We start from the raw sequence: 23,720 nt of genomic DNA on the forward strand, positions 1-23,720 counted from the left end.
GATCCCCCCCCCCTCCTCGCGCGCTCTCTCTCTCTCTGCCAGTCAGCTGGAACCAACACGGGCCGTTCGTGTGACGTCACAGGTCACGGGGAAAGGCGCTTGGGGGCGTGGATCCTTTGCATACAGCGACCACGCCCCCCATTGACTCCCCCTTCCTTTACATGCACTGGTCTGCGTTCACGGCACACGGGCCACACGGGAAAGCTGGTAAATGTGAGCTTATGGGAAAGTAGGAATCCTAATCAAATTTAAGTAGAATCAGGTTTATCGCCAAGTAGGTTTTCACATAGGTCTACAGGGAGTTTGCCTTAGTATTTTGGTGCACAACAATAAACATGGTAAAAAAAAATAAAATAAAGTAGACTAGGCCTATAGGCAACTGTAAAAGTCAAAAGTCATAGGCCTACATAGAAAATGTGCAAATAAGTGAATGACATATTTAAGCCTGTCAAATAATAAGGTCTACTGCTGGCAATTGCGGCAGGCTATTTCTATTTTGAAAAAAAGTGTTCAGTCATATGAAGTAGGCTAAGTTCAGTGATTTTTGCTTTTAAAGATGAAAAACACTTTCAAATGCTGACCATTTTTGACATCATCATGCTGGAGATAATAGAAACAAACTAATTAGCCTACTCTAGGTACTCTAGGTAAGGCTTTAGAGTAGAGCTGGTCAAATTATCTAGCCTATAAGTCGATCAACAGAAACATTTCAAACCTGTGCTGATTCCAGTTTCTGAAATCTTCGGATTTCACGCCTTTCAGCCGTACATGACACTAAAACATCTTTATTTTCGGACAAAACAAGACAATTAAAAAAAGTCACCTTGGGTTGTGAAAAATTATAACAGGCATTTTTCACTAGGCAGGCTGGTAAGTAAGTTTAATCATCCCTGAAGGGAAATTGCAGTGTTTCAGCAGTTTACATAGCCTACAATTTAAAAATTAAATAAAATGATTTACCAAACACACATATAGGCTATGGGTGGTGATGGAGCAGTGGATAGAAGACACATGCCTCTGGTGTGGGAGACCGGGGTTTGATTCCCACTGCGACCTCCACCAATGTGTCCCTGTCCCTATATAATTAATTGAAATTAGCATCACATTTACCAGCTGCAGTGATCTACATATTAATGCATTAACAATCATAGTCCAATAATATATGTTATTCTTTTGGTATTCATTTTGTTTCTATACCTTTGTACTACTAAAATTTTAAATGTGTGTCCCTGAGAACGACACTTAACCCATAGTTACTCCACAGGCGTGTGACCTCTGACTTATATCGCACCTAAATGGCTAATATTTATATTATACTCCTATATTAGCAGGCTACAGCATTGTTTCATTCTTAAAGCAATGCTAAATGGGGTAACTTCATAATACTTTTAGAATTTTATTTTTTGGTCAACAGAAAAAAACTTTTTTAAAAATATAATTCGTGTTTCACTTCCAGCAGTAGTAGCCTACACCAACTCAAAATAGATTAAAGTAGGCTAGTTAACGTGAGAAAAACAAATCTTCTTTCTGGGTGAATCTAAAATGTTGCGCTTGCTGGCATTTAACAGTTTGCATTGCATTACATTTACTATTCCTCCGGTAGTAAGTGAACGCAACACATGTTTGCATATAATACACCACCTCCCAGCAGTTTCATCCAATGGCTGATAGCAGTCGGGACTGTTGCGCACTAAGTCACGCCCACCTGAGCTGCACACCTTCCTGGATGAACCGTGAACGCACCCCTCTCGTCCTCTCTCACGCTGTCACGATGACCACTGACAGAGTGAAAACACGGTCCCGAGTCACCAGGATGTTTGCTTTACCCCCCCCCCCCCCCCCCCCCCTCCTTTCTTATCTTAAATGTGGGGAAATATGATTATTTTCACCCACAACGTGACAATAAGCAGCTCAAACAAAGCAAACACGGGCACATCAGGTGTTCACATGTGAGCGGATCCAGTCACACCGCATCGCTTTGACATTGTATTAAAATGTAACCACTTTTACAGGTAGAGATCCAATTCACATTTTTCCATTTAATGTATCATTTTTAGAAATTAAGCAGTTTGTTTACTTATACAACAACTGTACACTATAACGTTTTTAAATCATTACATTTAAGGTGGTTAAACTGTACTTCTTTGTATAAAAATGGTCGGGAGATTCTCGTCTGTTTTTCTCCCTGTTCCATGTCCCTATCTGCCTCTCGCGCTCTCAACGCCAAAGAAGCACATGGCTCCGGCACGCGCCGACTGTTGCCTACCGGCGACTCTGCCGCGCCGGGATTGGCTGAAACTAGGTCACTAGCTGTCTCTCCCGGCCTCCCATTGGCCAAAAATAGGTCACAGTCCCCGCCCACAGGTTTCCCCATGCTACTGCCGCGTGACGGGCCGGCTGGAGCACAAAGATAATTGTGTGGATTAGTGTTTCTCTGCTGAGGAAAAGACTACATTTCTTTCTTTAATTCAGCAACACTAGATGAAAACAAATAGGCCTGTAAAACATTACAAAATAATGCAACAAAAATAAAACGACATAATAAAAAATATATAGCGTGAAATGACTAGAGTAACATTTGCAATAATAAATAAATAAATAAGGAATGAAAAATATCTAAAACTTTAAATGTATGCTGTATTGGATGTTTTTGTGTTGTATGTTTTAACTTCTAATTGCATTTACTCATTTGGCAGACGATTTTATCCAAAGCGACTTACATTTAAGGAACATAAGCATCCATAAATCATCAATACACTTAAGAGATCTTATTTAGGATGACCAAAAATATAATTTTTGTACAAGTGTGGGTAATTCAAGCACATTTACAGCAATGTTTGTAAACGTGCACCGTCCCTATTAAATAAATAAACAAACATGTCAGAGTTTTGTTCTTTGTTAGTGTACATATGTTTGTGCAGATCCATGCGAAAGCTACAAAGGCAACTGTGTAACTGCAACAGCCACAGCCTATAAAGGAAATAAAGGAGTAAATCACACATAAACAAGCCACATGATCGGTTTCCTGTTGATACTAATTTGACTGATTCATGAATCAGATGCAGCAGCTGCACGGTGGGAACAACAGTTCCTGGAAGGACCGGGAAAGCTTGCAAGTCCTATCTGGTGACAGAGTGCTGTCAAATATACGTGACAGGAATGTGTTAGTAGTAAGAGGAGGCCAAAATAATCTGTTACACACCATGCAGGAGTGTGTTCAGGCTGGCATGCTTCAGTGAAAGTGAGGAACAACAGCTTGACTCCACTAATGTGCGACTCGTGTTTCATGAGGCGTTTCGAATTCAAATAATCTTCCCCTCATTCTTTTCCTCCAGACTTGGGAAGCAGCCATCAGTTTAAAGTGTATTTAAATGGCTCCATCTAGTGGCCACCTGGCGGTAATGCACCAAGGGGTTGCAGTCGGATGGCACTACAGCCACAGTTGAGGAGACCGGGAGATAGTTTTATTAATTTCTTACATTTCTGTCTGTTTTTTGGAGCTATGTTAACCCAGTGCATTTAAAATGTGACACAAGCTAGTTACATGTGTCTGGTATTAAATGGAGTAGATCTCTGCAACACAGAGAGAAATGCTTGGTAGTCTCAAACAGAAGGAGTAAAACATTACGATTCCCACCATATTCTGGGATAGATGTAAACCTGGGGTGAAATGTAACTTTAAGTTATAAGGAATATGAGATAAACACGATGTTGAAAGATTTTTATTCAACACTTAAATTTGTTTTTTTTTTTCACATTATTTGTGTTTGTGTCTTTGTCTTAGTATCTTAGTTACTGTCAGTCATAATAGTGACATAGTAGTGAGGCTATGTGGTGGGGGGCTGTGGTTCAGGGTAGAGCGGTTGTCCTCTTATTGGAAGGAGAGTGGTTCGATCCCCTAATCTACATGTCGAATTATCCTTGGGCAAGATACTCATTTCTGATTCTGATGAGCATTATATATAATACCGACGCTCTGTCAGGCTGTCTCAAAGCGTTGGTATTTGATCCCCTGAGATGAGACCAGGACTAACAACTTACATGAAAGATATCTATATAGACATACTATAAAAATAATTTAAGTTTGAGGAGTTTAACTACAAAGCAGGCAATGCTCTAACAAAAATGAATGAAGTAAAAATTGTGAATCAGGTGATTTGTAATTTGTTCCTGATTGGAGAAATTGGACAATTTACCCATGTTACAATCATCCCCAGTCTCCCCTACACTGTTCGCTCTGCTTGTTGAACTAATTTTAACTGTTTTATATCCTGTTGGGTAGTTTTATCTACAGCAATGCATCATATTTTAGGAGATCGCCATGTGTGTGTAGCGTTGCTGTCCTGCGAGTACCACGCATCTCTAAAAAGTCCATTTTTCATGAGTTTGGAAAAACAGCCGTGTTTGCATTTTTGCAGCTGATCCTAGTTTATTTAGCTTAAGAAGCAAGAAAATTGTCTCTACCTATAAAGGAACTCTTCATCCTTCACAGTGGTGGACAGTAATTAAGTACAAATTAGAGGTATTTGTACTTTACTTGAGTATTTTCTTTTCATGCCACTCTCTGCTTCACTACATCTCAAGAGGGAGATGTTGGACTTTTTACTTCACTATATTTATCTGACAGCTTCAGTTATTTTACAAAGTAAGATTTTTACACACAAAACATAAGAAGATTTGAAAAAATATGATGTTTTGTTATAAATTAAACTACCCAATATTTGATACACGGACAGCTTGGACATTTGTTGACTCACAGAAATTTAATTGGCAACTATTTTGATAATCGTTGAAGTCATTTTTCATGTAAAAACATGGTTCCAGCTTCACAAATGTGAAGATTTGCTGCCATTAGATTATTTTAAAGTATTTTAATCATTTTGAGGTTTCAACTGATCAAGTATTGTGACTTTGAGCTCTGGTAAACTGTAACAACATTTCTCTCTATTTTCAGATTTTTTACAATTGGTAGCAGCAGATTTATCCATAATGTAAAATGTCATTAACTGCTGTCTGATACAAAATACTTCCTCAACCAACAGTAAAATCCTGCATTTACATTAATGCATGAGTAACAATAATCTAATGATATAATATAATATAATAGTCAAACTGTCACAGGGGACATTTTTCATTCTGCTTTGAGTACTTTTACTTCTAATACTTTAAGTACATTCTCCTGATATATACTTACATACTTTTACTTAAGTAACATTTTCAATGCCAGTACCTTTACTTGTAACAGAGTATTTTTACAGTAAGGTATTAGTACTTTTACGCAAGTAAAGGATCTGAACACTTCATCCATCACACTGATCCTTCAGTTTATCACAATCAGGACAGGAAGGGTATGAAGAATTATAATCTGCAAAGTAACTAAAGTTGTAAAAAGTACACTACTTCCCTATGAGATGTAGTGTAGGAGTACAAGTACAAAGTTGCATAAAATGGAAATAAATAAAGTACAAGTACCTTGAATTTGTACTTCAGTGCATAACTTGAGTAAATCTATATAGTTAGACACTTTAAACACTCACCTGACTGCATGCTCCAGGTGCACAACACCTGACTTCCTAAAACTGATGTAAGTGGATCTAGAGCTCTCTGAAAGTCTGCTCTTGTTATGTGCGTGGGGGAAGGCTACATGTGTCACAGAGAGAAAGAACCCACTTCAGTGTCCCTGTAGGAGGAAGAAGTGGATAAAAATATACACAGTGGATTAATTATCTGAAACAAGCTTTGAGGGGAGGGAAGTTGTGGTTGAGCTGCTGTTTTCGTGGCTTTCTGAAAGTTTACAGAGTTCAGTTAAGTACTTTATAGCAGCATTTTTAACTTGTTAGTGCTGGATCTTGATGGGGTTATGGCTCAGAAAAGGTTTGATGGAAATAGATGAGTAGTTTAATGGCAGCTGTTAGTTTTCTGAAGCTAGAAGATATGTTGTGAATCACACTGGTGGAAAGCACTTACTCAAGCACTGTATTTAAGTCCTTTTTTTAAAGGTATTTACTTGAGTATTTCCATTTTCTGCTACTTTATACTTCTTATATATAAATATAAATATATAAGTATATAATATTGTACTATTTACCTTACTACATTTAATTGTTACCTTCAGTTACAAGCTTTTTTGCAGATTCAGATTAATAATACGACCCATAATCAACAAATAAATTATGATGTAATATTATATCTTAAGACTTGACTGATATTAAGCAGGACATTCTCAAGCAATCCAGCAGAATATAAAGTAGTGCTGCATTTACCAGAAGCAATATTAGTGATGTACATATTAATAAATTAATAACCATAGTCATAATGTAATATACATAATTCTGCAAAATAAATACGTTTACTTTTTGTACTTATTTTGATGCTAATACTTGTGAAATACAGGATATGTGCTTGTAACAGAGCAGTTCTACACTGTGGTATTGACATTTTTGTTTAAGCAAAAAGACGAGTACTTCATTTACCAGCTACTATTTCATACCTTGCTTGCTAATACAAAATGCCCATCACCTCTAAAACTCATCGACTGAGAGATGATTCACTGTTTCTTCAGTAGAAAGTAGTTCTTATGAGTTGTTCACACTGAGGACAGAGTTCTCCTGAAAATACGGAACATTGTTTCTGGAAAAACCTTGTTGTGGAGTAGTTTTTATCCCGGAAAAGTAATTTCTCTAATTTAAATAAAATGCAATTCATCTTCATTGTATTGGGCTGTAGGCAGAAGAGGATATCACACTTTAGCAAATAAAACCACAGCTATCTGCATGGCTAGATACCACTAGAGATGAAATAGAAAATATTTTTTATGTGGTTTAGTTTAACCTTTTGAACTCACTGCTATGGTTAGTGCCAAGATAAAAAGAGGAAGTAGAACTTTTATAACTCAAGAGGAGGGTCACAGATTCAATTCAAAACAAAACTAATATACCATGTAGCCAACACACATTGCTAACACTGACAAAGATTCTTTTTAGGATGGGAATAGAGGCATTCATTCTTATCAAGTGGATAAGAGAAAGGCGAGTTTCCTGTGTACCCCCCCCAATCTATCCCCTTTTCAGCATGAAGAGAAACTAGCAATGGAGGGGGTGTGAAGTATATTATTATGAATACCTGGAGAGGTAAGGAGCAAAACGAGCACCATTCTTCCACTACCCTCCAAGGAAAAGTGTAATAGCTCAATTCATGTTGGGCCAGCTTGACCGATAATGTCAATATTCCATTTATTTACACTGAACAAAATTATAAACACAACACTTTTGGTTTTGCACCCATTCATCATGAGCTGAACTCAAAGATCTAAGAATTTATCTTTGTACACATGACCTATTTCTCTCAAATATTGTTCACAAATCTCTCAGTGAGCACTTCTCCTTTGCCGAGATAATCCTTCCACCTCACAAGTGTGGCATATCAAGATGCTGATCAGACACCATGGGTATTGCACAGGTGTGCCCTAGGCTGGCCACAATAAAAGGCCACTCAAAAATGTGCGTGTGTTTCACTGTATTGAGGATGTCTGGGGGGGTCCGGAAACCAGTCAGTAACTGGTCTGGCTACCTTTTCCCCTCACGCAGTGCAACACATCTCCACACCTGTGAGGTAGATGGATGATCTCAGCAAAGGAGAAGTGCAATGCCAGATTGACAGATTTGTGAACAATATGAGAGAAATACATAGAGAAAGTCTTAGATCTTTGAGTTCAGCTCATGATGAATGACAGAACAAAACAAAAACAAGTGTTACATTTATAATTTTGTTCAGTGTATATTAGTATATTTTCTGATTATTTTTCCTAATAAGTTTCCTGGAAAGGTCCATGTAATTTGATATTACTATCAGTGTAGGGAAAAGAGTGTTTAATTAGTAATATTCTAATACATTTTAATTCCAGTAAGTTACTTGTGTGACCTATAGTGTTGTGTACTCATTGCACAGCTGATTAGCTGAACATCAAATGTGAAGTTATATGAAGGCATACAATTCCTATAGTAACTTAATTGATAAATATGTACTTTAAATTGGTCTTTTCTTTCAAGGAAAATCCTATTTTTCGTATACATTTAGTGCCAAATTACATAAATAAGTCTTACTGTGTGTTTCATTACTTAAATTCAACACTGCATAGCACATAATTACTATTATTTCTAACTATTAGAGAGGGAACCTTTGCAGGGAAATTCCAGTTATCAGCTTCTAATGTAAACAACAGTGGAAGTAACATTTCAGATTTTTTTTCCTTTATTTGATTTGAGGGTTTTCAACAACTCACTTTTAGGCAAAGAAAATGATAGTAATTTAGTAATAATATTACATGTTTTAGTTTTACAGAAAAAAAAAGAAAACACGTCTGGACAGGACCTAAGTAATGAACTATGTGTACACGCTTTTGTTACAAAATTTGGGCATAACTGTGGCAATGAGGAAGTAGGTAAAAAGGGTACAGGGAGGAGGGGGGAGGGATTTCACATTGATACATATACCCGCTGTTTTACAAAGATAGGCCCCAACTCCTTCCCTCCCACCCATACAATACCAACAATGATAAAATAAATGATACTTGGAGTAAAAAACAGCAAATAATCAATATATAATAAAATATAATACGAATTGTACAGTACACTCCGGTTATTTCTGTTGTCCTTTTCAAATCCTGAACACATTAACAGTTTGAGTCATGTTTTCTCTCCAGCCACACCTCTAAAAACGACAAAAGTAGTGTACATTAAAAACAAGGTCACCAACACTTTTTTCCTTTTCAGCCACTTGAGCACATCAACTAGTATTGCCTTTTGTGACAGATACGACCTTTAACCTGTGACATGTAAAAGTCACTTTAATGGAGGTTCTTAGTCCGTCAGGTAAGGATTTGCTTTTTCTTAAAAGATAAATTTATTTTTAGGGCAGATGTCATCTCAATATAAACGTGAGAGATTCTCCACTGGGGTAACAAATAAACACAGAGCAAGAGACACGGACTATATACTGTGTGTTTAACTGTGAATAATGTCAAAACAATTTGAAAAAATAAACTGGTACTGAAAGGTACCTCACTTCTACAATAGGCATCCAATCCATGTTTATGCGCAAACACTGCTAACGGGAAGGTTTAAAAATAAAATAAAAAAAGATGATGGCAAGGGAACTAGATTAATGCATTTTTCAAACAGGTGCTACTAAAATTGTCACATGGTCTAGAGTTCCTTCATCTTAGGGGAACGGAGGACAGATTCTGAGGGTGGTTCTGATTTTGGGTCTTTTGAAGTCCACGTTATTTTACCAACCACCTCTGCTGTAGTATGTTAGGATTGTTTACAGATTTATCTGGGAGGGGTGTGGGGATATTACGGTAGTTACACTAAACCCTCCCCATTCTCCCATTTTTTTCTGTTAAAAACTTGCTAGCTCTTGCTTGCTTCTTGGATTATTTAAAAAAAATAAACATAAAAACAATCTAGTCTAGAAAACATTTTTTCCTTTTTTTTTTTTTTTTTTACTGACTGTACTCAGTCAGAACTGTTGATCTCTCTGGCTGGACCAGAACTGGGACCGCTAGCTGGACTGGTGAATGGTCACTATCTGACGGCGGTGATTTCATCCTTATCAGTCCCCAGTGGCCAACCCCGCTGCCGGTAGTTGTCCCCCGACAGGAAAACCTGTGGCGAGCCAGAAGCCCGGGGTTCCAGAAACGGTGTCGGCATTTGCGGCATTGGAATGCAGCTTGTTTAAGATGCTGGCCCCTGTGTTTCAAGGCTTTGTGTAACGAGCTGGTGCGTCTTCCACACACCTGGCACCGCAGACGGGCGTGGCGGCCTGAGTTTCTAGGTGGGTGCCTGATAGCGTGATGGACCAGCAGGGAACCCTGCTTGGCGTATGTGGCGCTGGGGCAGATGGGGCAGGGGAAGCGCTTGATAGGGACGTCCATTGAGGTGAGCCCGGTGACTCTGACGGCCCCTCCACACCACGACTTCACCTTCATCACGCTGCCCTTTATCCTCAGCTGGGCCAGGAGCTTTTTTTGTTTGAGCTGTGCCTGCAGTTTGCCCCTCTTTTTCCTCAGAATCATCAGCTTCCTGCGTGTGTCTTTACTCAGGGGAACGCCTACCAGCTTTCCGTCTCGCATGATGCTGTGGATCACCACTCGCCTTTTTTTTTTCCTGTGCTTTCTTGTCTGACCATGCCGCTTTTGGAAGTTTTTTGAGCGGTAGTGAAAAGGGTGTTGCAGCTGTTGTGGTGGTGGAGGAGGTTGTTGTTGCTGCTGCTGCGGTTGTTGCTGCTGCCCAGAGACCCCTTGCTGCATGTGCGACGTCCCGGCGAAGTTAGAACCCGATCCAGAATCATAGAATAGTGGCGAGTATCCGGAGGGTTGGGACTGGTTGACACGCTGGCCACTACGGTCGATACCATGCTGAGACAGCTTGTGACGCACTAAGCTGTTGGAGTAAGCAAAGGCTTTACCGCATACTTCACAACGAAAGGACTTTTCCAGCCCTACACCACCCCCGTGTACAGTCTGTTGATGTGCCGTCAGGTGGAAATAGTGGCGGAATGATTTCCAGCATACTGTACAGGTATAAAGCCTCTGGGAGGGGGTGCCAGATGTTGGAGACTTTTCTCCTTGAGAGCATGATGAGAAGTAGTCAGTGTTTCCCGAGTTGGCGACTTGAGTGATGGCAGCAGCAGCAGCAGCACCTTTAATTCTTCTCCCCTGGCTGTCGATCTCCCCTTTTCTGTGTAACTTCCCGTGTCTCACTAGGCTCTGTGCATAGGCAAACATCTTCCCACACAGATTGCATTTGTAGTTCTTTTGACCAGAATGCACAGTCAGATGCTTGGTGAGGTGGAAAGGCTCACGGAACATTTTGCCACATATATCGCAGGCATGAGGCTTCTCCCCCGTGTGGACGCGGTTGTGGCGCCGCAGGGTCTCCGCCCTTCTGAAGCGTTTGCCACAAATCTGGCAGCTGTACGGCCTCTCTGATCCATCCCCTGTAATAGCAGGGCTCCTTCTTCTCCTGACGATGGTGCTTGGGTCCCTTTTCTCTCTGGGCTTCCTCGGCCTCCTGGGCTTCGTGTGGGGCTGGCTAGGGTGGGTCAAAGGCATGGTGGAACCATTGAGGCTGGATGTGGACGATGGTCCACCCAAGTTACCAAACCCCAACCCCCCAAGCAGGCCTCCGATGATATCCCTCCGCTCTCCTTCCCGGCTTTCTGTGTTGATATCACAAGAGGCTGCAGCTGCAGCGGCGATGGCCGACATTGCGCTGCTGGTGACTTCGTCCTCCGAATCATCCAATAGTGAGGAAAGGGGGAGGTGTGGCTGCTGTTGCTGCTGTGGTTGGTGGTGGTGGTGGTGTGGTTGCTGGCTCTGTGGATGGGGAATAAGAGTTGGGGCTAAAGGGGCCTTACGGAGAGTTTGGCTGGTCATTTCACTTGCTAGCGTACCCTCTGAAGAGTAAAGAGATGAGGATTGTGGTCGCCTGTAGTCTTCAACCCCACTGTTGTAGGATGACTGGTTCTGGTAGCGATTTCTAGAATAATCCGTTGCATACTTGTCATTTGCAATTGCTGCCCCATTGTTTGAAATTCCAACCCTGTCTCCACTGCTTCCCATTTTACTGCTGCTTGGGTTGGATGATCCACTCCCTCCGGAGCCGGCCCGGTTTTTTGAACTGCGAGGAGGTTTGCCGCAGGCACCTGAAGCAGCATGGTTGAGAAGGGAGGTGCTCTCACGGAAACAACGCCCGCAAGCTGGGCAGCGGAAAGGCTTCTCGTCGTGAATCTTCTCATGCCTTGTAAGTGACTCTCGACGGTTGAACGACTTTTGGCAGATGTTGCATACAAAAGGTCGGTTTTCTGAGTGGGTGACACTATGCTGGATGAGGTGACCCCTCTTTTTAAATCTCTTCCCACACTCGCCACAACAGAAAATCCTCTCTGGGCTGGGGGAATTACAGTCTGACTTCCTGCTTTGGCTTTCTGGTGTCAAGCCGTGGCTGCGGAGATGCCTTCGAAGGCTGGAGAGGTGGGTGAAGGTTTTACCACATTCACCGCAGTGGTAAAGGGGTTCTGGTTCGGGCTGGCCAGATGAACTATTACTGTGGCTTTCTTGGGATTTGGACAACTGTTGGTTACCGTTGGCTACAAGCACAGAGGTGGAGTTAGAGGAAGGAGGGGCAGACGAAGAGGAGACGGTGGAGGATGACTGTTGTGAGGACGATGAGAGGAGAGAGGAATGCTGTGGCTCACTTCCAATGCCACTTATCCCAGTTCCTCCTCCCACAAGGCCTGATGAGGAGCTCTGACTATGCCCACTTGAGCTGCTGTTATGGCAGTTGCTAACACTGCTGCTGCTATGGCTGTGACTGCTGTGGCTGCTGTGACTACTACTGTCTGCTTTCCTCTGGGGAAGGTAGCCTGCCATTGCTTTCTTTCTCCTGCTTCCTCCACTTGAAGCTGATGAAGACGAGCTGTCTCCTGCCTTTGCTGCATCGTCCTTAGAGAGAGACAGGTGCAGGGGGAGGGGGAGGGGAAGGCCAGCCTCTTGCTGCATTAGTGATGCTATTTGGTTAGAGGAAAGGACTGGAATGCCTTGGAAATCAAAACCACCCAGTGGGGCAGGCTGAGGGGCCGGGTGGAGAGGGTGCGGGTGGTGAGTGTGGCTGTGTGGATGAGATAAGGCATGAGGGGTCAGCTGTTGTTGTTGCTGCTGAGGCTGTGGAGCTGTGTGGCTGTGGCTGTGGGAGGAGTGGAGGGCAGGGGGAGGGGCCAGCGGTGAGTTTGAATCACTGGTCCCTTGGCCCAGACCCAAGCCCAAGTGGTTGTGAGTGCCTTGCTGCACAAGAAACTGCTCCAGGCTGCTGTTGGTGGGGACGCCAGAGAGGAAGTACTGGTTGGCAGCAAGCATGCAGCTGAACTGCTGGTGGAGGCTGCGGGGATCAGACTGGCCGACTAAGGGCACTGCTGTGGTGCCAGAGGGGTTGTTAGAGGCTGAAGCAGAGGTGGAGGAAGAGGGTGAGGAGGAGGGGGGGGCCAGGGGAAGGCTGGGGGGACAGAGAGACCTGGATGCAGCGGAGGAGGCGGGGGCGCAGGCGTTACAACCCCTCCGATGACCCCTGCGCTTCCTCCACTGCTACTCCCACCAAAGTCAAAACGTCCCATTCCAGAGTGGAGCTGCTCCTGGGCAAGTGCAGCCTCAGCCGGATGAAAAGGCCGCAGAAACTGGGGGTATCCCGACGACGAGCTCCCACTTCCACTGCTGCTACTACTGCTCATCTTACTGGACTTCCTGGAGCTGTGAGACGACGAGGACGACTGGCTCTGATGGGAGATGGGTGGGGGAGGGGCGCTCATTTTGGCGAATAATGAGGAGGAGTCAGCGAAGGCGTTACTCCGAGAGCTCTGGAGGGATCCGAGGCCGAGGCCAGACAGGAGGCTTCCAGAGCCATCAGCGGAGGGCTGGTGCTGCTGCTGGAGCTGCTGCTGATGCTGCAGTTGGACTTGCTGCTGGTGGCTCAGCTGTCGTTCTAATCCAAGGCCTTTGAACTGGTGGGCCTGGTGTCCACTTAGCATTTCTAAAATGTCCATGGGGTACTTGCTGAATTGGAACATCTCCCAACACAGCTGTGACAAAGTGTCACGAAGCCACAAATGCCACGTGCACTATGTCCGTAATTGCTGGAAACAGCAGCAAACTCTTGTCAAACTGACAAGGTGTGATTTTCAGAGGTAGTCCTTCTGTGATTTCTACCACCAACTTCCGACAAGCCGCTTTAATCCACCAAAAGCCGATGCTTGATTTTCTCACATAAATGTATCACTAATACTATAAACTCTCCATTCAAGAGTGAAGCCTTAAAGTGCTTCTGTGGGATATTACAAAAAGGGTCATAAATAGGCAATAAACTAAATTGTATCAAAAAAACAGAGTCTGTAGTGTTTCTTTAAAGTGTTCCATAACCGTATGCTGATTTTTAAAATCAGGTCAGCAGTCTCATGAAGTGGAGTGTGTCCGTTATTTCAGCAGAGGATGAACCATTGCTTCACTGCCCTTCTGTCCCTTCATAGAGTTCTTCAGACAGCCTGAAGGAGGAGAAGGGAAAAAAGACAACAATGTAAGTGATTCAATGACTTGATAAGCAGATGAACAAAACACTTTTGGCACAGAGAGTTCAAGCTTTTCTAGCCTTCAGAGCCTCTAAACCAGGATGCTGAATGTATGAAAAGGAAGCCCCCGAACAAACACAAGCAATTAATTTATCTAAACTTGATACAGCTAATGTTTGCAATATTTAATCTGACATTTAATCTCTGATAATTTTAGTGACATAAGAACCTATAAAATCACTTTCTTGAGACTGTCAGGTGTTCCTGGTGATGGCGTATAATTACTGCATCTTGCAAATTTGAAGTTTTTATTCCAAGGATTGCGCGATTAATCTATTTCTTTTAAAAAATGCATTTCCCTAAAGAAAATAAAGTGCAACCATGGTCACCACATGTAAAATTGTTGGCTAAAAATTAATTCACATTGATAATATCCAACTCAAGAGGAAATTGTGTCACTGCCTTCCCCCTTCATACTGAATAGGAACTCAGAGACCCTGTTGCACAATTATTTTTGAACAACTGTGGAAATCTTAGAAAGTGCTCTGCTTATGATTGTTTGTTCAACCTGGTAAAATGTTTTTCCTTCATCTGGCTTTCTAACATCCGCCAGCTTGAACCCAATGAACCAACAGCTGCTGCCAACATATAACTTGCGTTTGTGCAAAGTGTTTTAATGTGAGAGAGCAGTTAAATCACATAAGGTTTTAATTTTAATTTTTAAATTACTAGGAACAATGTTGACAAGACATAAAATTTACGGATACAAATAAGATAATAAAATGCAACTTTCATCCACTGGTGTCCATGTATGAAACTGAAATTTTGGTGCAATAAGCACAAAAATATTACACTGGTTTTCTTTATGGTGTGAAGATACAAATACCAGTCAAACAGTAGAGTTGTGGGTGTGACGAACAGAGGCAAGGGAGGGAAAAGAAATGAGCGTGGTGGCTGAAAATGCCAAATGATTCCTGTCCAGTGCCTGCTGGACAACATGGCTGCCTGTCGCCTGTCACCACACACACACACACACACACACACACACACACACACACAGGTCTGGTGCACAGTGTGTGTGCATGAGGAAAACCGGGTGAAATGCAATCTGAAATCTAGAGATTTGCATTTTCAATTATCTTCACCATTATGCTCCTGTTTTGTTTCTCAATCTCCGAGGTCTTTATAACCAATTAGGGAGAAAATGTATTCACACAAATTTGGGTCACAACATGAAGCAGCAGCTTGATACCGTTAACCCATGAAGGAATGCAGTACTTCATTACCAATATAGAAACAGATGCTTCTATTTCTAGTTAACTCAGTCACTTAGCACCGGACACCACTCATTCAGACAACATCTGACTTGCCAACCAAGCCTTACTGCCAAATCTTTTACATTCTGCTTCAAACCCAACCTAGCTTAGTCAAAAAGAAGAGTAATATTGTTTTAATAATACACTATGTGAGTTTCTACAACTGCAGCAAAAAAATAAATAAAAACTCATGTGCCCAGTTGTTCTGAACCAGTGCTCAAAAGAAACACTTTGGAGAGCGTTATAATGTGTATTGTTTTACATTTTGAGTAACTGAGGGTGCACCTAGCCTGTTTGGTTAAAACGAACCCTGGTTAGCACAGTTCCTTTGGGCTGATGTAAAAGCTGTCAAAAACTCTCCCGAGACAGAAACCAGAGAAGCCAAACATCCTCATGTGTGCTGTCAAATCTGCGTTCAGAATGAAGCTTTGCAGAACAACGCTGGGAACTTGTACAAATTTTGTATCGAAGGAATCTTCAAAATACAGCGGTAATAAAAATCACAAAACCATAACTTAATTCAGATTCCATTCTCAACAGTATTGAAAGCTGCTGTTACTTTATGCTCTGTCTTTGTTTGTATCTGTGAAAAAGCAGAAAGATCTTGAATGCCACAAGGAGATAACTGAGACAGGCGGATGAACCACGAGGCCAAACAAAGGTGACATTAATAAAGATGCTTCTAGGCAATATGGCCAAAAGCTTCTATCCTGGAATAAATAATTGTATATCACGGTATATATCAGGATACATGAATTGTTCTGGAAACTCAATAGAGAAATGGTTTAAAATACCCGTACTGTGCTTCATTACATTTGATTATTTTATTTGGAACTTCCAGATAAACAAAATCAATGCATTTACAGTTTCACTCTCCTCATCCATGTTTTCTTGTAACTCTCTACTTCTGCGAAGGTTGGCAAACCAACTTAGAAGAGCATTACTGCCACCAGCCCAGATCAGCTGCACAGCCTGCCCTGAATATTTAGCAGAAAGCTTCTGCGGTGGAAACAGTATTGCTGAATCTGTACTCGTGGAAACAGTTCTACCGAATCGGGGTGTATACCGTCATATGGCACAACCCTAGATGCTTCTGTTCATCATATTCAGGCTTCTATAGAGGGTATGCGCAGGATGTCACAGAACGCAGTTACGCTCACTGAGTGGCATAAAGACGAGCAGCAGTGTTGGCTTGAATCAGCTAAAAAACAAAACACATCTAAAATGGGAAAGAGCTGGAACACTGGTTCTTTGGTAAGCAGTAAGGATCACTATTGAGTGCCGACTGCCTTAAATTTAAGCAAATAATCATTGGTTTGCTAAACGCAGCCATGGTAACAGATGTTTTGCCACTCAGTCCAGCGTGTTCAGGAAGGGGAAGTGACATGAACGCATAGGCTCTATAAGCATATTTAACACTTCTAGAAGGTGTTAAAAGATAATTATTTGCAGAGAATCATTATGATGAGGCTGCAGCCAACTTTGGATATTGACAAAACAAACATTTGTCAAATATAACGTTTAAAAAAAAAATAAAATTCTAATTCTAGGGAACTAGTATATATGTGTTCCAACTTCCGGGCGAATGCAAGTAACTAGCTGGTAGATTAGGAAATCCTGAGTCTTGAGTTAAGATCCAAGACTGAAAACGTCTCACTAAAGGCTACCTGGACCTTGAGTGGACAGGGAACCTGCTAGAAAGGGCCTTAAAGTCTGCAGGGTTTCTTTCCGAGCAATGGGCACAGCAGCTTAGTGATTAGTGGCCTTTTTTTAACCAACGAAAGGACACACAAATGAGCAGGGGAAAAAAACTCCCAGCAGTTAGTGGCATTTTACCACCAGCCCATGATGTCTGGGGTTGACCTGTGATGTCTTCAATGTGAAAACATTTTGCAACATTTCTGTTGTTGGTGCTACATTTCCTCCCAATGGTTCGCTACGTTGTGCAACCACCTTCAAAGACTGTTTGCCACAGTTTGGTTGGGGTGTTGGTGGTAACAACATATACATCAAAGGGTAGAAACACAAAAGTAACATCAGATTTATCACACCACAAGAGAGCTATTTGATCTTTACACATACATGTAAAGCTTCACATTAAATCGTCTGAAAAATATTTAAAAAGGGTACACAGAACAGTGTTAGTTGCTGTTACAGAGGGGAACTAACTAACACCAACATTTACACTAAGATGTTCAATGAACCATCCTTTCCGTTAAAAAAGTTGACCCTGGCTCTAACAGTGTCCTAAAACAAGATGGGAGGAAAACCCTTTCTACTTAAGTAATCAACAAACACAACAAAGCAAATAAATTAATGCTAGATGCGTAATAGAAATACAGTGCCCAAATAACATTTTCATTTATTAATTATAATCAAATCCAGATTAATGCAACTCACATATGGGACTGTATTACGGCTTGTTAAATTTTCATCAATAATCAAAATCAGGAGTATCATTAACTGATTGAGCCCCACTGTTACGCTGTTATACTGACAAGGCTCTTTGTGGCACTACTCTTTACTAAGACACCTGCTTCTAGTTTTCTTTTTCTACCGGGTGACAGCTAATGTATTATGATGAATGAAACCTTAAACCCTTTGATTAGCAGCTATTACAGATGCAATGCGCTATCTGCAGCATCAGCGACCACAGCACAGCTTCTTAATGGGGCGCATCACTTAATCAACTCATCAGTTTCAGAGACGTGCGCTTAATAAACATCTTTCCCTGTGAGGAAAAGTGTCTGTGAGGCGGTCACTCTTATCCAGCATGTGAAAAACTGCATGACTTGTCAAATCATAGCTTTACTGAGCACAGCAGGGTTTCTACTCTCTCTCTCTCTCTCGCCCTTGAGTCCCATTTTCAGGTCCCAGAAATGTCATGACAAAAACAATTACAGAGTCGTCAAGCTGTCATGTGAAATGAAGTATGACATACTGCTTTGTGCTACTCTCAAGAGCGCAGATGAGCTCAAAATGGATTATGGTGCAATAATAGTTTATATTTGCAACCCATTTACTTTTGTCTTTATTTCAATATGGTGGTTTTACGAATGTCCTGAGACCCTGACTGCGTTTTACGCAGCCCCACGTAGGATGGGAAGCTCTGTAACAGTTTTTAAAGGATACTCTATCATGTGAGTAGGTTTGACTGATGCACAGATTGCATTTGACTGGTCAAATACATAAATAACTAAATATTTGAGTATACTGTTGTCTTTATGATCAAAACACCAATTTACACAATTCATTCCTTTAAAAACATTTTCTTACAAAAAAGGTAGGCAGCAACATGTTCAGACAAGAAGAAAATGTGTGTATCCTGTTTAAATGTAACTTTCTATACACATGCACAGCCAGAGGTGTCCTCTGTTAGTCTGAGCTGCTGATTTTGCATCAGTTTTTGCATCAAGCATTCAATAACTGCTCAGATCCAGGCAGAGTGTAAGCTGACATGTGCTTCAGTTTGCTAAATCTGCACACCTTTAATGTTGTCAACATCACGCAGCTTGGGAATTCAGTTAGAGCACAGGTGACAAACTGAAGCTAATTGAGCTAACAGTTAGTTTGACAATTTGGAGGAGTGTGATTGCAATGTTGTTTCCATCTTACCGGCTGATCCACAGGTTTGGCAGCTCCCTGATGGACCGCAGCTGTGTGGTGGTGGAGGGGGGGACACTGTCCGCCGACAACCGGTGGCTTCAGGTGGACAGCCTGAAACAAATGTACCGATGACCGAGCAGGTTAGAGAGACACAAATGAACGTTGCTGTTACCAACGTCTGCTAACATCCACCAATCAATAGCTAACGTTTACTAACAACAAAATGTTGCACTAACGGCAGTAAATCTCTTGCTTTTTGCCCCATTTCAACCTCTCACAGACAAAATGTGTTTTAAATGGAGCTTAAATGTATATAACAGCGTTATACTACTGATGATAATAATAATAATAATAATAATAACTAAACTGGCATAAAGGAGGTAACGTTATCCCGATTGGATAGCATACCGTTAGCATTGCTAGCAGCTTAGCCGAAACGTTAGCTACGCTTAGCCTGGCAGCTAGCTAATTAGCCAACACACTCCTGCTGGAAAGTGCTTTTGTTTTTGTTTTTCACCTGGTCGCATCCGATGACTGCGTGCAGAAAACAGCTCAGAAACACCGGAGTAAAAGTGTGAAAACATGGAGCGGGGAGTGCGCCGTGAGAGCGGGGTCCCTACTGCCTGACAGCGGGGCCTTTTTCTTCATCCATGGAAAAACACTGTGAAAGGCCTGGATCTCCATCGGCCCGGGAGGGCTGCTTTTCACTCTCTAACAAAAACTATTTCCGCTGGCCTGCCCAGATATGTCCATTGTCTGCCGCTACAGTCCCTCTGCTCGCCTTCACTCAAACGCTGCCTTTGTTTTGTTTCCGTCGTGTTTTCCCTTCTTTTCTCCACGGTTGGTTGTTTTCCGCCCTTGTCAGATTTAGGTGTCCCCCTCTGTAGACGACGGCTCCTCCGATGCTGCTAGCGTTAAAATGGTAGTTTCCTGTCTGCATAATGGTTCCGGGTAGAGCCAGGCACAGGTTGGTCTGTCCGGCCGCGACCACACCGCTGCCGCTGCGCTCACATCCACCTCTGCACCCCAGTTTGCAAAATATGGTTTCTATCCAGCATGCTGCTCATGAATGAACAAACCGTGTGTGCGGTATGGGTGTGCGTGCGCGTGCGCGTACACGCGTGTTTGCACTTCATGAAAAATGTATCACCGTGCATTGTGACACTTTGTCATTAAGCCCACTGTGTGAGTTTGTATGTGTGTGTTTTCACACTAAGTGTGTGAAATGTTAATGAGTCAATTAAAGATATCATTATGGCCTTGCTGCATAACATTACAAAGTGTGTTATGTTGTGTGTGATAGAAAAATGTTTTTCATGTGGCTGCACTTCTGCATGTGTGTTATGTTGTGTGATAGAAAAATGTTTTGTATGTGGCTGCACTTCTGCATGTGTGTTATGTTGTGTGATAGAAAAATGTTTTTCATGTTGCTGCACTTCTGCATGTGTGTTATGTTGTGTGATAGAAAAATGTTTTGTATGTGGCTGCACTTCTGCATGTGTGTTATGTTGTGTGTGATAGAAAAATGTTTTTCATGTGGCTGCACTTCTGCATGTGTGTTATGCTGTGTGATAGAAAAATGTTTTGTATGTGGTTACACTTCTGCATGTGTGTTATGTTGTGTGATAGAAAAATGTTTTGTATGTGGCTGCACTTCTGCATGTGTGTTATGTTGTGTGATAGAAAAATGTTTTTCATGTTGCTGCACTTCTGCATGTGTGTTATGCTGTGTGATAGAAAAATGTTTTGTATGTGGTTACACTTCTGCATGTGTGTTATGCTGTGTGATAGAAAAATGTTTTGTATGTGGTTACACTTCTGCATGTGTGTTATGCTGTGTGATAGAAAAATGTTTTGTATGTGGCTACACTTCTGCATGTGTGGTCCTGCATGCACATATTTTGCACAGGCAAGTGAACATTTAAACATGCTATTTTAAATGACCTGTTGTGAGAATATTAAACTGTGGATCATAACAGAGTCTGAACTACCCAGCCTTTAACCATTTATTTTGGTGTGATGTGCCAAGGTCTGGAAATGTCTGCTGTCCCAAACATAAAAGTAGCCTATATTGATTGGTTGAGTTGATTAATCTTGTATTAGTATAGGAATGCTCAGCTTTGCTTTAATTAGTGCTTTTCGCTTCTGTTCTCAACTTATCACAAGTACACTTAATGTCATAAAATAATCTATAAAACATAATAAAATATATCTAAAACTAGTTTAAAGTTCTTCATATGGGTCAAAAAGTAACTGACATAGTAAGTAGACAGCAGAAAATCTGAGCCTTTCTGTTGGTTTTTTATCTCCTGTAATTTATTCATTTTCTTTCTTCAACTACAGTAATTAATTGAATAAACTGCCCTTAATTGGGGACGGTGGTGGTGTTCCCCTGTGTGGAGCCTCAAATTGCTCCCTCGGGTGTAGAAACAGAGGGAGGAAGGACTGATTAGAGAAACACAATAGTTGGGATCATTGCTTATCTTCCCTTCACAGACACACGTTCAAACCACATTGAGGATCTGTTTTATACGTTGGGTTTGAGTGAACCTCAACAGCTTTTGTTGCTGACTGAAATGTGTCAGTAGCTCAGAACATAGGGGGGAATAAAGTACCTAAAACTGGCATCAAATGTCTTGTCTGGTCTTCTTGTATTCGGCACACTTTGCAAGAACGAATGGGGAGACAGTAAAGCTGTGAAACCATTAGTCGATTATTCACTTAGTTGATTGGCAGTGAACTCTTTTAGATATTTAAGTAATCGTTTACGTCATTCAGTAAGCAAAAACATTAGCTATTTCCAAGTTTCTGAAATGTGAGTGTGCTGCTTTTCTTGGATTTTATATCCTTGTAACTTAAAAATCTTTGCGTATTAGACTTCTTTTCATACAAAACAGGTAATTATGTATGTTTCATGGGGCTCTGCAAACTTTAAAGGTAAGTTTTCACTTTTTTTGTCACAACTTAGACTAAAAATCTATAAAATATTGGCTAGCCATACTGTTTACACTGAATATGACTGCAAGGATTATTTTCATTATCAATTTATTTAGCTATTAATTCTTTGATTAAACAGTTCACTGTTGTCTAAAATTTCAAAGAATTGAGAAAATGTGCATCAGGCCTTGTTTTGTCTGATCAACAGTCTCAAAACCCAAAAACGTTCAGTTTTCAATGATACAAAAGAGACAAAAAAGCAGACAACCCTCACATATGTCGACTTGTTTTATGATGTTTGATACTGTCGACTAATCAATTAATCAAAAGTAAAGTGAGTCTGTCAACTCAAAACACAAACGGAAAGAGTCAAACATCCTCACAAAAGTCACAAACAAGGTTTAGTGGGATTTTTTTTTATTGTTATCAATTAAACAGTATGGTTTCTACAAACGCAAGAACTGATCACCAATAACAAAAGGGTTGCACATCTGTGAGACCTCTGTTTGGATATTCTTGGAAATAGACATATAAGGGAATGTAATAAATAAATGTATCATACAATTTGAGGTATGCAGAGTAGCTATTGGAATACAAATTTGCCCATGCCCCTCCCCCCCAGCGTGGTTAACACACTCATACACACACATTCGCCATACATCAACACACATACAGGCACACAGTTTTAACAGAGGAGCATTTAACTGAACATGGATTACAACATCTCCATCAGACCTTTTAAGGTATGAGGAGAAATGAGAGTATTAAAAATACAACTGAAATTTCACGTGTCATTTACAACCCCCCACCCCCCTCCTTGTAGTATGTATCTGTATGAGATGTTTTCATTGACAGAGACTTTCCATTCCTGTCAGCCAAAGGCAAGTCACAATACATTCTCCTCCACAACCCTGCTAAACTGCGGTCGCTTGAATGCAATTCCTTTTTTTCCCCTTCACCTGTATTGCAACTCTAAAACGTTGTTAATACTGTAGGTTAAACGTCTGTGCCCTTAAAGGTCTGAGCACAAATCAGCAGGTTGTTTATGAAAAATAAAATCGCCTTTTGCAGATACATATTCAAGTCAGAGCGACACAAACTCATCAACCGTGAGACATCACACGATTAGCGACGTCATAAAATGCCACGCTCAGCTGTTTCACTTCTATTCAAATACCAAAAGTTGATACAATATAAGCCTTCAGTAATATACATTTTCAAATATCTGAAATGTCCTCGCTTTGGTGAACATAGCTCAACAAGAAAAAGTTGTGATTGACAATGCCCCCCCCTTCCCCCCTCTTTTTAATGAAACAGCAACAGGCCATTTAAATTTCATTACAAGTTGATATGAACAGACACGACCGAAAGTTTGGTCAAAAATGAGGTTCAGCATTCCCGAAGAAGACACTGAGAGAATTACACACATGGGCACACAAATTAAAACAGACGCATGTACATTTACACACATATGCACGCCGTGACATCATAAGTCAGCACTGTGACATCATCAACACTGGCTTCTGACATCGTCATGCGGTTTGTCATTTCTCTTAGATTGCATCAGCTCTTTTTGTTCTCGAAAACAACAACTGCTTTTTTTTTTTATTCCACTAGAAAGTTTGAATATTGAAAATCTAGGATTATACATTAAAATTCACAGATTAAAAAAATAAATACATGTTTAAGTAAAAGACAACTACAACAAAAGAAAAACAATAGTCGATTCATGATAAGAGCGTTCAT

The 23,720-nt window shown here is 41.2% G+C and overlaps 1 protein-coding gene across 1 annotated transcript; it reads right to left on the bottom strand.

The window, feature by feature from the left end:
- Positions 1-8,227: 8,227 nt before the first annotated feature.
- Positions 8,228-20,209, bottom strand: LOC119907033. The gene is given in 4 exon segments (XM_038724573.1): positions 8,228-13,042; positions 13,045-14,091; positions 19,047-19,148; positions 19,555-20,209. Coding segments are annotated over 2 exon segments (4,116 nt in total). The 5' UTR covers positions 13,621-14,091; positions 19,047-19,148; positions 19,555-20,209; the 3' UTR covers positions 8,228-9,502.
- Positions 20,210-23,720: the final 3,511 nt, after the last annotated feature.

This window comes from Micropterus salmoides, unplaced genomic scaffold (assembly GCF_014851395.1).
Source record: "Micropterus salmoides isolate LMB-PRFRI ecotype aquatic unplaced genomic scaffold, ASM1485139v1 Ms_hic_scaffold_17, whole genome shotgun sequence".
Taxonomy (NCBI): domain Eukaryota; kingdom Metazoa; phylum Chordata; class Actinopteri; order Centrarchiformes; family Centrarchidae; genus Micropterus; species Micropterus salmoides.